At 52.0% G+C, this 13,372-nt stretch overlaps 1 protein-coding gene across 5 annotated transcripts in view; it reads left to right on the top strand.

The window, feature by feature from the left end:
• Window positions 1-13,372, top strand: part of SYT2 (synaptotagmin 2) — a 106,058-nt gene that overhangs the window by 84,488 nt on the left and 8,198 nt on the right. For all 5 annotated transcript variants that reach the window (XM_058700054.1, XM_058700058.1, XM_058700057.1 and 2 more), the window contains exons 2-6: window positions 8,633-8,827; window positions 9,784-9,950; window positions 11,302-11,421; window positions 11,893-12,060; window positions 12,432-12,599. In XM_058700054.1, coding sequence (XP_058556037.1) covers window positions 8,650-8,827; window positions 9,784-9,950; window positions 11,302-11,421; window positions 11,893-12,060; window positions 12,432-12,599 — 801 coding nt within the window. In that variant the 5' untranslated portion in view covers window positions 8,633-8,649. The remainder of the gene's footprint in view (window positions 1-8,632; window positions 8,828-9,783; window positions 9,951-11,301; window positions 11,422-11,892; window positions 12,061-12,431; window positions 12,600-13,372) is intronic.

The raw sequence follows: 13,372 nt of genomic DNA, 5'->3' as shown, positions 1-13,372 counted from the left end.
GTGCTCAGAGATCCCAGCGTGATCCCAAGCGTGTAAGGATCCTTAGACCACACACACCACCTCTCCTGGCCCTGTTCACCCGAGCCCGGCCCCTCCTGGTGCAGCCACTTCCAACAGCCAGGGTGTCCAGCAAAGCTTGGCTGAAATGGCCGTATCGTTGCTTTTCTCAGTGACGGTGCAGGGGTGAGGGAGGACGGTAAAGCCTAAAGCCGGGGGAGGACGTCGGGGAGGGGTACGTGCAGGGGGGAGGGCTAGGGGAGTGGTGGCTGCAGCCCAGAGTGGGACTGACTTCCCCTGAGGAGAGACGCAGAGGCCAGGGCACCCAGAACTGTCACAGGAGCCAAGTGGCCACCCTGGACAGACAGACAGACAGGTGGATGGCAGCCAGCGGGCTGGGGGAGGAGGTCCTGCATGGACTCTCCGCTCTAGCTAGCTCCCTAGCTTCCCCTCCACCCCTGCTCCTCACTGGGGGAGACCCTGCCTTCCTGAGCTACGCCAGAGGCCTGTCCCCCAGCCCCACCCCAGGGCGGGGGGTGGTGGGATAGGGATCCGGAGAGCAGGAGACTTGGCCTCAGGCAAACTTAGGCTCCAGTCTTGATGCTGACTGTCCGGCAGGCACTTAGCTGAGCGGAATGTGCCTTGTCTCTGAATTGGAGCTCACTACGGTGCCTTCCCAGACGGATCAACCGAGAATGAGAACAGAGACTTATTAAGTGTGTCGCACCTGTGGTTTCCTTCTGCGGCCTTTGATGGGAACCAGGTGGAGGGCACTGTCCAGGTGCACAGAGCCTTCAAGGCTTAGTTTACTTCCAACCACTGGTCTTGGACTTTTGCTTCCCCTGGTAAGTCTTTCTGACTTCTTAGAACCTCGTTTTCCAGGGTGGCCACTGACCACCTGCATCAACGTGAGCCAGGGTGCTCGTTGTTAACCTGCGGGTTCCCGGGCCACACTTCCAACCCGCTGAGCAAGGCTTTGAGGGCGGGGTGTCGTGGTGGGGGGGTGGTCTGCACTTCGACAAGCTTCCCAGGGGCTCCCCAGGAACGAGACCCTTCCTCATCCCTTCCCCTGTCTGTCTGCTCCTTGCTGGGTCTCCCGGCCCCTCCCCCCCTTCAGACCTTGACCCCTCCTGCTGCAGGCGCAGAACAGGTGCCTCCACCCAGCCCCCCGGCCTGTCTCCCAGGTGTCCTGGTTTTGGTGTCACGGCACCTTGCAGCCGTCCCTGCCTGATGATGCCATTTCATGCTTTCCTGCTCGGGTGATTCTGACCAGACAGAGGAGTTCAGTCTGTGCCGGGAGCCCCTGGAGCCTCAAATCATTTATCATCCTCAACCCTTCCAGCTGGCTGCCTTCCCCAGGACTGCAGCCTGAGCCACAAGAGAGGCCAAGACAGCTGTAAATCCCTGAGGATTTGACTTTTCCTCCTTGCCGTGCTTGTCTCCGCCTGTGCTCCGACGCAGGAAGCCTGCATTCTAGCGTGGGGAAGAGTCCTGGAGACGGAGGAGGCAGCTGTGCTGCGGGGGAAGGAACTGGACGGGGTTCCAGAGACTTAGATTCTGCCCCCAACGCTGCCAGCAGCCCGGGCTGTGTGGCCTTGGACGAGGCACTTCACCTCTCTGGGCCTCTGTTTTCCGCAGGAGTCTTGGGAACTGGTGCCAAGTTTTCAACAGCTTGTTTCCTTAGCTTCCAGTGGACTGAGGAGGGAAGAAGAAACTGACCCCTTGGGCTTACCCAAGAGGGAACATAAAAGTCGTTTTTTTTTTTTTTTTTAATTTTTTTTTTTAAATTTTTTTTTTAATGTTTATTTTCGAGACAGAGAGAGACAGAGCATGAACGGGGGAGGGGCAGAGAGAGAGAGAGGGAGACACAGAATCAGAAGCAGGCTCCAGGCTCCGAGCCATCAGCCCAGAGCCCTACGCGGGGCTCGAACTCACGGACCGCGAGATCGTGACCTGAGCTGAAGTCGGACGCTCAACCGACTGAGCCACCCAGGCGCCCCAAAAGTTGTTTTTAGAAACGCTTAGGAAATGGTTGGTGATGTCACAAGCATTCACAACCGCGTGAGGTCTGAGGCACGATAGCCCAGGCATCGCGGACGTGAGGGGTGTGCGACTCATCCATTTCCCGAGGATATTTTTTGAGAGCCCGCTGTGTGCTAGTCAGAAATGCCCACATTCGTGAGTCTTGAAGTCGAGTGAGTGGAGACCAGATAAAATGTGTGGTGTGTCTGTTGGTGATAAGTGCTGTGCAGAAGGCGAAATAAAGGGGGGCTGAGATGCCAGTGGTTGGTGGGAGTTTGCCTTTTCAAAAATGGTCATCACGGATGACCTCGCTGCGCTGAACACACAGCTGTGTGGAGGCCTGCAGGGAAGAGTGTTTCAGGCCGAGGGAACAGCAGGTGCCAAGGCTCTGAGTTAAGGGTGTGCTTGGCATGAGTGAAGATCTGGAAGGAGGCCAGCGAGGCAGAGGAGGGAAGGAAGAGAACCAGGGGGGAGGAGCGAGGGCACGGGGCTGGCTGTGCAGGGCCTTGAAAACTTCTGTGAGGACTGGGTACTTTGAGGGAAGTAAGCCGCTGTAGGGTTTTGTTGTAGTAATAGGACCGCTCTGCCTGCTGGGCTGAAAACAGACTGGAGACAGACAAGAGGGAAAGAGGAAAGACCGGCTAGGAGCCTCCCATCATCCTTGTCCTGATAGAAAGGCCCCCTGAGAATGGTGGGCCGCAGAAGGCCTCAGCGTGGTTCAGAGGGGCAGAAGGGCTTGGAGGGTCCTCTGGAGGGCACCGTGGGGTCTTGAGGTTGGGGGGAAAAGGGCTTGCTCGGCTTTCTCTCTTTTTACATTTTTTAAACTCCCTCGACTCTGGAAAAGACGCAGAAGAGCTAAGGGATAAGGGTCATTGAGTCACATCGGAGGGAGCATCTCCCGAGAAGAAATGCCCAAAGGGCAGCCTTGGAAAGACGAGAAGCACTTCTCAATGCTCTGGGCAGGTTCGGGCCGTGGAAAGGGCACTCACCATCCCCGTTCATCTTAGCCTCAGCTGAAGGCATTAGGAATGCAGACTCCGTTTGACAGTTCAGCGGTCTAAGATTGGAGAGGTAAAAGAAACCATCCAGGGTCCAACGGCTCATAAGGGAATGTGCCTGACCCCATAGCACGAGAGGCCGGCTGCAAAGGCAGAGGGTGGATGGACGGCTCGCGGAACCGTGGACACCGCCACTCACTCGTGCCGACTTTGGAGTCTCATCACGCACACGCGCGGGTGCACACACGCACACGCTCCCCAGGCTTCGCGGGGAGCGCCCTGGACCCAGCCTGGTGACTTGGAGCGGCTAGATCGAGTCTTAACAAGCCTGTGGAAAGAGCCCTGAGTCTGAGTCCTAGGCATTCATGCACCGGGTGGCCCTGGAAGGACGGGCTCCAGTGTCATCTGCAAAATGACATAACGTGTCCAGTGGTCTAGAGTCTGTGTCCTGCTCATTCATTTTTTTCATCACGTACCACATGTTTACTGAATGCCTCTCATATGTCAGACAGTCTGGTATCTGCTAGGGCAGGGTCGGCAAAATTTTTCTTCAAGGGCCAGACAGTAAAGACACGAGGCTTTTCAGGCCACACAACGTCGGTCACACCTACTCGACTCTGTTGCTGAAGCGCAAAAGCAGCCAGAGAGAATGTGTCAAGGAATGAGCGTGGCTGTGTTCCAATATAACTTTATTTACGAAAATCAGGCCGTGGGCCCCATGGGGCCCGTGGGTCATAGTTTGCCAACCCCTGTGCCAGGGCCACGGCGGTAAACAACGCACGTGTGGTCTCTGCTTAAATACAGTCACAAGCCGTGTAAGTGCTGTGAAGGTAAGGACAGAGCTATGAAAACATATCAGGCCTCAATCTGGGGGCGGTGGTGGCAGGAGGCACGAGTGGGAGGAGGGGCCGTTTGAGCTGAGCCGAGAAAGACGTGCAGGCATTAGCTCAGTGAAGTTGGGGGGTGGGCCACAGCATGTACCAAGGCCCTGTAGCGTGTGTGTTGGTGGGAGCAGAACATCTGTATTAGAAGAGAGAAGAAAAGCCATGTGTGGTTGGTAGTTGAGACTCAGGGCAGGGGAAGAGGAAATGATGATGCTGGATACGGGACACGAGGGCCTGGTAGGCCGGCCACCTTCAGGATTGTGGCTTATGTCCCTGGGATGGCTTGTACCCATAGTGACATGATCAGATTCATGTTTTAGGAAGGTTGCTTTGGTGGCACCTGCAGAACTGATTGGAGGTGAGCAGGAAGAAACAGAGTATGGGTAGAATGGGTATATCGAGGGCCCAGCTGGACCTCTGGGCCTGGAGCTCAGGAGTGAGTCGGGCTTTGGCAGCCATCAGAATGGGGATGTGGCTGAGGCCAGGGTGTGCAAGAAGTCACCCGGGGGGACACTTGGCCTGGGAAGAGAAGCCTTGGGGGCAAACCTTGAGGCAAGCGATGGAGTCCGAATTACGATGACAATCAGGAGTGGTTGGAAGTGAACATGAGAGAAGTCAAATACCACCAAACGAAAAGCTCTGCTGGGTTTGGTGAGTGACCCTGTGGTCACCCGCGACTGTGCAGAGAGCCACTTCAGTGGAGGGATGAGGCAGAAGCCCCAGTGTGGGCGCTGAGGAGAGAGAGTTGGGGGCGAGGAAATGGAGACCATTGGTGGAGTGTGACCCTGAAGGGAAGGGGAGACTGATGCAGCTGAATGAGGAGGGGTGGGGAGGCTCTTCATTGCTTGGCTGGTGGTATTTTAAAACGGGAAGAACTGAGCAGAGGGAACCTTTCTGATGCCCAACCTTTCCTGTTCCTGTTTTTGTTTGTTATTTGCACATTTCAGTCGTTTTGTATCACTCAGTAACTGCCAACGCGTAAAAATATGGTAGTGGCTCAGATGAAAACCTTCACTGTTCTAAAATAATCACTGAGCATACAAACAACTTTTCTTAAAAGTGTATCCTCTACCATCTGAGAGGTTGTGTGGTCTAGAGGAAAATCGCACTGGGCAGGCATTAGGAGACCCGGTTACCAGTCCCAATATGCTATAGGTCAACTAGATCTGAGCTAACTGGTTGACCAGGAAAAGTTGGGGATAAGAAAGCACATGCATCAAGAAGGTGGCCTGAGAAGGTCAGAGGGGACCCCTGCGATGGGGGGATTGGTCTTAAATAGGAGGAAAGTACTCAGCCGAAACAGGAGGTCAGGAGGAGAGGGCGGTTTATATGCAGGAAGGCCTGTGGTTTGGCGTAGGGTGGGACATTGTCAGAGATTTCTCTTCAATGGCTTCTGATAATGACAGGCAAGGTGTTGGGGCCATGGGAAAGCCACGGGACTATGAAACAGAGGGTCTGGAGTGTCCGTTGTGAAGGAAGGCAGAGCGAGTTGATGGGGAGCATATATTAAGGTTCCTGTGCAGGGTTGAAGGACTGGGTGGTGTTGAGAATCTACGGGGTGCCCAGCTGCCCTCATGCAGGATGCTCATCAGCAGTGCTTAGCACTCTGGGGGTGGCAATGGAGAGGAAAAAGCTGATGGTGGGTGTCTTAGCTCAGATTGGTATAACAAAATACCATAAACTAGGAGGCTTATCAACAACAGAAATGTATTTCTCACAGCCCTGAAGACTGGGAAATCTGAGATTGGGGTGCTGGCAACGTTGGGTTTTGGTGAGAGCTCTCTTCCGGGTTACAGACTGCCGACTCCTGGCATCCTCACATGGCAGAAGGAGCCAGCTAGCTCTCTGGCCTGTTCTTCTCAGGCACTAACCCCATTCGTGAACTCCACCATATGCCGGGTCCCACCTCCTAACACTATCACGTTGAGCAGTAGATCTCAACGTATGAATTTGGGGGTGGGGGCGGGGCACAAAAACCCAGTCCCTAATAGGATTTCTCCAGGAGTGGTGTTTTGCCAGGTGAGTGATGGTGCCTCCGGGAGGTCAAGGAGATTTCTGGAGGAAGAACAGTCTAGGCTGTAAATGCAAAGGCTGTGAGTTTGTTTGGTGAGCCTCTGACTGGCAGCAAGAAGGCCAACATAGCAGGAGCTGAGTGGCTGAGAGCAGAAGTGTTAGGAAATGCATTTGGGGAGCTAGCCAGGGGCCAGAGGCCAGACCATGCAGAGATTTTATCTAAGTGTGATGAGAAGCCATTGGAGGATTTAAAATAAATGGATCTGGCTGCAGTGCAGAGATTAGACTAAGCAGAGGAGAGTGGAAAGCTTCCAGATAGGTGGCTATTGTAAGACTTCAGGTAGAGGGGTGGGAAGTGGCTGAATTTGGAAAACATTGCGAGTGGAGCTGAGAAGTTTGCAGATGCCTTGCACGTGGGGGTGATGGCAGGAGAGAAGCTTAGGATGACCCCCAAATACTTTCTAGATGTGTAGCTGAGCAGGTGGGCCCTGAATCTATAGACCCCATCCATCTCTGGGCACATGGGCCTGAACCTGCCTTTTTAAAAAACATTTATTTATTTTTGAGAGACAGAGAGAGACAGAGCATGAGTGGGGGAGGGGCAGAGAGAGAGAGGGAGACACAGAATCCGAAGCAGGCTCCAGGCTCTGAGCTGTCAGCACAGAGCCCGATGCAGGGCTCGAACTCATGAACCATGAGATCATGACCTGAGATGAAGTTGGACGCTTAACCGACTGAGCCACCCAGGCACCCCTGAACCTGCCTTTTATCAAGAGCCACGTTCTCAAGCATCTTCGTTATTCCCCTGCTATCTGGGCAGCTTTGTCCTCATGTCTTTTGTTAGAGGTGGATTTAAAAGGGCCTTCCAGGCACCGGGCCCTGGAAAAGCCACTGATCTGTGCCGCTGCTTTATTAACAGCCCTATGTTCCCTCCGAGTAGCTGTATGTCATTCCCCTCTGGTGATTCCCCTGGAACACTGGAGAATCTTTCATGGGAACTTGGGGATGACAAGACATCCATTATTGACTGTTTTAAACTCCTTTGCCCTTCCCTCTGGAGTCATGGTGCATTCTAGGCTTTTCCTCGCTGCCACCGAAGTGCAATTTTCAAGATGTAAATTTGTACACATTACCTGCATCCTTAAAACCCTCTGACAGCTTCCCATTTCTCTTTGGGTAAAGACAAAACTCTTTGCCGTGGCCTGTGAGGTTATGTGCCTGGGCCATACTGGCCCACTCTGCCAGCCCCATTTTGACCCATGCTCCTTTCACTCTGGTCTTCTTTTAAGGTTCTGTACTAATCACACTGCTTCCCACGTCAGGGACTTTGCACATGCTGTTCTCTCTGTTTAGGCTGCTTATTCCTCTCTTCCTCACCTGGATACTTCCCAGTATCCTTCAGGTCTCAGTCCGTTCCTCAGGAAAGCAATTTTTCTCTCCCAGATTAGGTCGCATATGCCCCATTATAAACTCATACCGCCAAAGATACCAAAGAATCTCTCCTTTTTGGCATTTCTCAGAATTACAATCTTACATTCACTTATGTGCAGTTATTTAATCCACTTTATGGTAAGTTCCACAAGGGAAGCATGATATGAGTCCAATAAATTTGTTGAATGAATGAATGAATGAATGGCTGTCACATTTGTCCTCTCTCCTCCGTCCCCTACATTCCTATTCTCATCTGGGTCCGTGTCATCTCTGGCTGGTCTGTTGCACCAGCCCCCTCCTGGCCCCCAGCCCCAGCCCCACCTCCTCCAATGCCTGTGGAGCTATCTTCCCAAAGCTCCACTTTTAACAGAGCAGGCCACTCCTCTGCCTTAAATGAATGCTACCACAGTAATATTTTTTACTAGCAAAAACTTGGAAACCATCTAAGTGTTTAATAGCAGAATATTAAACAAATATGGTACTTCCATGTAATGGGTATTATTTAGCTATTCAATAATAAAGGAAATTTTTAGTGATAAAGGAAAAGACTTATGATAAAATCTTATGTTAACAAAAGGTAGAATGTCGAATTACATGTCATCTGGTCTCAATATGTAAAACACACTCTGAAAATCTACTGTTATAAAATGCTAACCCGAGTTATCTCTGGATGGTAAAATTATGTGCAGCTTGTCTTTCAACCTCTTTTCCTCTGTTTTCCAGAGATGTCGATGTAGATTGGAGGCAGCGATGATGACATCCAGAATGTGATAGAGACAGGCAGAGAATCTAGGCAGAGTGAGGTCATGGAAGAAGTTAAGGAAAAGAGAGGCTCGAGAAGGAGTCTTTGATAGTAGAATATTGCCTCCTTCCTAGAGTTGTGCAGTTGGATTTAAACGAGATATATGAAAGTGATTAGGTTTACAGGCTTTGGAGTCAGGCTGACTGGCTTAAATCTCTAAATGACCTTGGGAACCTCCATTTCCATATCTGTTAAATGGGAATAATAACCAAACATTAGGCTGTTGTTTGGATTAGAGGAGATCATGCACAGTGCCTGGCACATATAAGTACTAACTTAATGATGACTGTTATTGTTGTTTTACCACAGTTGTTAATATTATGTTATTATATTATGTTAACATTATGAGAAATATCTTTGAATTATAATGGGATTCTTAATAGTCTTTAGCTTTTGAAGAGTGTTCCCCAGTCCTTTGGGCAGAGCTTTCTGCACTTGGACCTCTGGGTTGTTCATCTGCTCCCATCATCCCCTCTCATCTGCAGTGATCCCCTCTGCCACCATGAGGAACATCTTCAAGAGGAACCAGGAGCCCATTGTGGCTCCTGCCACCACCACCGCCACAATGTCAACTGGGCTCTTAGACAACTCTACCGAGAGTGGGGGCGCTGGGGAGAGTAAGGAGGACATGTTTGCCAAGCTGAAGGAGAAATTCTTCAATGAAATCCAGAAGATCCCCTGTGAGTGTCCCAGGTGGCTGAGAGGGCGGGGCAAGGCCAGGGTCAGTGCAAGGCCTTATGGGCAGGGCAGAGCTGAGGAAGGGTGGGGAACACCCCTGAGATGTGATTGGCTGAATGTTTGGATTCCAAGATGGATTATTTGGGGAGCCCCTTCAGGAATGGGGGGTGCCTGGCACTAATAAGGGGAAAAAGGAGGCTTATGTGCCCCCGTCTCCTAAGGGGGAAGAAAGTTCTTACAACTTAGAAAACTGTCATAATATGAAACCAAAAGAAGATGAAAAATTAGGAAACAGAAGCCATTGTTGAAGTTTCCCAGTCACGCTTTGAAACTACCTTAGTTTGGAAGACAGAAAATACGCCCCCCACCCCTGCTTTCTGAATTCTTGGCAGTGGCTGTTCAGGAGTCACCAGACATTAAGGGGAGCAGCCCTATCAGTGGGAGATGGTTCTCCAGGACCATGGAGAGCAGCCAGGGCCCATCCCCAAATATTTGAGCTCTGCAAAGCCAAGCTGTCTAGGTCCTTAAGGAGCTGGCCTTCTGGCTTAGGTCAGCCCTCTCAAGCCTGGGCATAAGGAATGGGTCAAAGGAGCTCTTCCTACGCCTGGGTCAGATAAGGACCATCCCATTCTTTCCAATATAAGCCAGTTTTCCGTAGATCAAATGAGTCAAAACCCAATGGAGCCAAACTGACATTCTTCCTTGTTATACACCTGACTGCTATCTCTCAGTTAGTAGGCTGTATTCATAAGGACGGTAGGCTCAGGAGAGAACAAGTATTAACGAAAAGGCATGCAAAGTATAGGCAAGTTGCATGTAAATCACTCATGGGTGTGTGGTTAAAAAATATGGAGTGTGGACATTGGGGTTCATCTCTCCCCCCATTTTTGCTGATGCTTTGGGGTCAGGGACTATAAGGCAGAGCACTGCTGACTTCTGGGGTCCTCTCTGTGGGCAGTACCACCCTGGGCACTGATCGCCATTGCTGTGGTCGCTGGCCTCCTGCTCCTCACCTGCTGCTTCTGTATCTGTAAGAAGTGCTGCTGTAAGAAGAAGAAGAACAAGAAGGAGAAGGGCAAGGGCATGAAGAATGCCATGAATATGAAGGACATGAAAGGGGGCCAGGTAGGAGAAGACAGTGGTGGGGGGAACTGAGAGGGGCCCAGCCCAGGCATTCCAGGTGCTGAAAGGTGAAGCAAAGGCTTCTGGGCTGTTCTACAGCCAAACTGACTTCCCTCCTTAGAATGCCACATGACCCTCCCTATTGGCTACATCTCTGGTAAAATGTTGTCTACCCATCCCACAGTGGAAAGGGGGGACTTTTTCATGTGTGATCATGGATGCATCCTTGAAAAGACAGAGGAAGAGCATAATATATTGACTCCCCCGCCAAAGAGGCTATTGGGACAAAATGTTGGAAAGAGAGCCCCTCCAACCTGCCAGAAAGTCACCATGGGAGTGACCCTGTGTTTTCCTGCCAGAGACTAGAGGACAAAATCTCACTGGAGGCACCTACTTGGTTGGGGTGGGTGGGGAATCGGATGGGGTAAAAGAATGGTCCTGAGGCACCAAGACCAGGGCCAAGGGGAATCCATCTCTTGTCATGTAATAATTTGGTTTATTTACCCCTGTTTTGGGGGTGTTAATCGGCCTGGAAAAGTTCTTTGATAAACCCAAGTGCTTCCTTCTTAATGTTTAAGTTTACAAAGGCTTCTCTGTGCTTCTCTTTTGCCCACATCTGTTCTGAGAGTGACTAGGAGAAGTCTCTTGCTCAAGGAATCAATATGGAGGATGGCAGGAAGGGTCTGATCTCAAGAAGTCAGCCAGAGATTAAAATGGCCTTTGAGTGCTGTGTGTGTGTGTGTGTGTGTGTGTGTGTGTGTGTGTGCCTGAAGCCTGCAGTGCAAAGTCAGGGAAGGGGGACCTCCAAGAACGATCTGGGTGTAGCCCGACCTGGTCTCACCAGGTGGCTGTGACTTCAGGGGCTGGTCTGAGATGTAGGATGTTTTCTTACATCACTTTCTTCCTTCTCTTCTTACCTCTGGGGACTCACTCACCCTGCTCCTGAATTCCTGGAATGCAATCCTGGTAAGTCTTGCCTAGAATGGGTGGGGCCTGAGCTGGGGGAACTTTTGGGGAGGAGCTAACAAGGGAAGCACCCCTCCCCCCACCTCAAGAAGTCTAGAGCATTGGTGCAGCACCTGGTCTCATAGCACTGTGTCTTGAAGGGAGAGAGGCACACCAAAACCAGAACTGGGTCTTCCAGACACGGTCTGGGGTTCTGAGGGGCTGTCTGGGGGCTTTGAGGGGCTGTGCAGAATCAAGCCCCCTGCACAGTGCCACATTCCTTCCTGTTGCCCCGCACCAGCTCTGAGTCAGGGTCTGCACAGATGGGCTGGCTTCCTGATGCCCCTGCGCCAGGCCACGTGGCTCCATTCTCTCTTAACTCGCCCCTCCTTTCCTCCAGCCTTCACAGGATGACGACGATGCAGAGACAGGCCTGACTGAGGGAGAAGGTGAAGGAGAGGAGGAGAAAGAGCCAGAGAATCTGGGAAAACTGCAGTTTTCCCTGGACTATGATTTCCAGGCCAACCAGGTGTGAGGGTGGGGCTTGGCGGCAAAGTGGGGGATGGGACAAAGGGCTGGGTGGGAGGGAAGTAGAAACAGCTCCACACTCCCACAGCCCTCACCCCCACTTTGGCCCATAGGCATTCCTCCTTTCCATGGAGTGGGGTGGGCTGGAAACCGCAGGCAGGTACCCCTGAACATTGACTCTGCCTTGGCCACCAGCCTGCTCTAGAGAAGGTTCCCTGGCCCAGATTGGCATCCACCAACCTTGGGCAAATCAGTTGCCCTTTAAGCTACTGCTTCTCCTGATGTCATTCCAGATTCCTGGGGGTGGAGATGGAGACCAGTCTTGCTCTCTAGCACCAGCCTGTTCCCACCTCCCCAGCTGCCCGCCTCTGGTGGTGGTGGTGGTGGGGGAGTTGGTGGGTGCTGGGTCTAGGGCCAGGGCTGGTGTTAGAGCAGTCCTGAGACTCAAGGCCCTCCTTCACTCTCTCCACAGCTTACCGTCGGCGTTCTGCAGGCTGCTGAATTGCCCGCCCTGGACATGGGAGGCACCTCAGACCCTTATGTCAAAGTCTTCCTTCTTCCAGACAAGAAGAAGAAATATGAGACCAAAGTCCATCGGAAGACATTGAACCCTGCCTTCAATGAAACCTTCACCTTCAAGGTGATGTGGGCTGGAAGGGTAATGCCATGTCCCTCTCTGATCCCAATTCTGCTGGGAGTTCTACAGACCTTTCCTTGGTTCTTAGCTGTGGCTAAGGCCCTGGAATGAGCTCAGGCTGGAACAATGGCGGGCTGGACTGTGGGCTTATGTGTGAGGTCACTGCTCAGCCTCCTGTAGGACTGGGACATTCCCCTCCCCCCCATCCACTCTGCTCCCCCAGAGCCTGAGGTCTTCTCTCTGTCTCTACAGACTCACCAGGAGTCCTGCAGGGTAGTAGGAACAGAGCTCTAACCAAAGGATCTGCCCACAGAAGCCTCTGGAGGTGCATGAGTTGGCTTTGACCCCTGTCTGATCTTGCTTGTGCCCTTCAGGTGCCATACCAGGAGCTAGGAGGCAAAACCCTGGTGATGGCCATCTACGACTTTGACCGCTTCTCCAAACATGACATCATTGGCGAGGTTAAGGTGCCTATGAACACCGTGGACCTTGGCCAGCCCATCGAGGAGTGGAGAGACCTGCAGGGCGGGGAGAAGGAAGAGGTGAGAGCAGAGACCATGTGGAAGATAAGTGTGGCTGCCCACCTGGGCCACCACCTATTGGCACGACGGAGATGATAGGCTTTAGAGTTGGGTGAACTGGGTTAGGACCCTAGCTCCACAACCCCACCTGTGTGACCCTGGGCACATCACTTAATCTCCTTAGATCTGGATTGTCTCCTGTAGTGTTTTTGCAGATGAGAATTAACTTATCTCTGTAATGCACCTGGCATCCAGTAGGTGTTCAAGTGAAGGAGAACATCATTATTATTTTTACTCCTAAGTTTCTGCTGTCACTTAGGGCCACCAGTTTATGACTTTGTGCCTCAGTTTACCCACAAGGAAAGCCCACATTTATTTTAAAAGATTCTCAGCATGGGGGCTTGTCCTCCCAACAACTGCTACGGCTTCAAGCACTTACCCAACACTTATTGGGCACCTACTGTGTGCCAAATATTCCATTTTAGCCACTGCTCCTTCCAAGCATCGGTCATGTGTCTTGGCCAAGCCCCTGCTGTGCGGCCAGCTCAGTACCAGGTGGTAACGGAGGGGGCGAGAAGGGACACTGAAGACACCCTTTCTTACCTTGGGGCTCATGCTGTGTGAAAGCAGGGCTGGCACACTCGAGACGGGTTATTGGCCTGAGCGACCTGGTCTCTGAGAAGCTTGACTCTGGTGTGATGTGGGCAGAGCTCTTAGAAACCAGGAGTCCAGCAGGTTTCGTCCTGCCCCCAGTGCTAAATTGTTGTGGGACTTTGTGGGAGTCTCACTGGTCA

This window comes from Neofelis nebulosa, chromosome 15 (assembly GCF_028018385.1).
Source record: "Neofelis nebulosa isolate mNeoNeb1 chromosome 15, mNeoNeb1.pri, whole genome shotgun sequence".
Lineage (NCBI taxonomy): Eukaryota > Metazoa > Chordata > Mammalia > Carnivora > Felidae > Neofelis > Neofelis nebulosa.
Note: the sequence above shows the minus strand (reverse complement) of the source record. Positions and strands in the feature narration are given on the sequence as shown.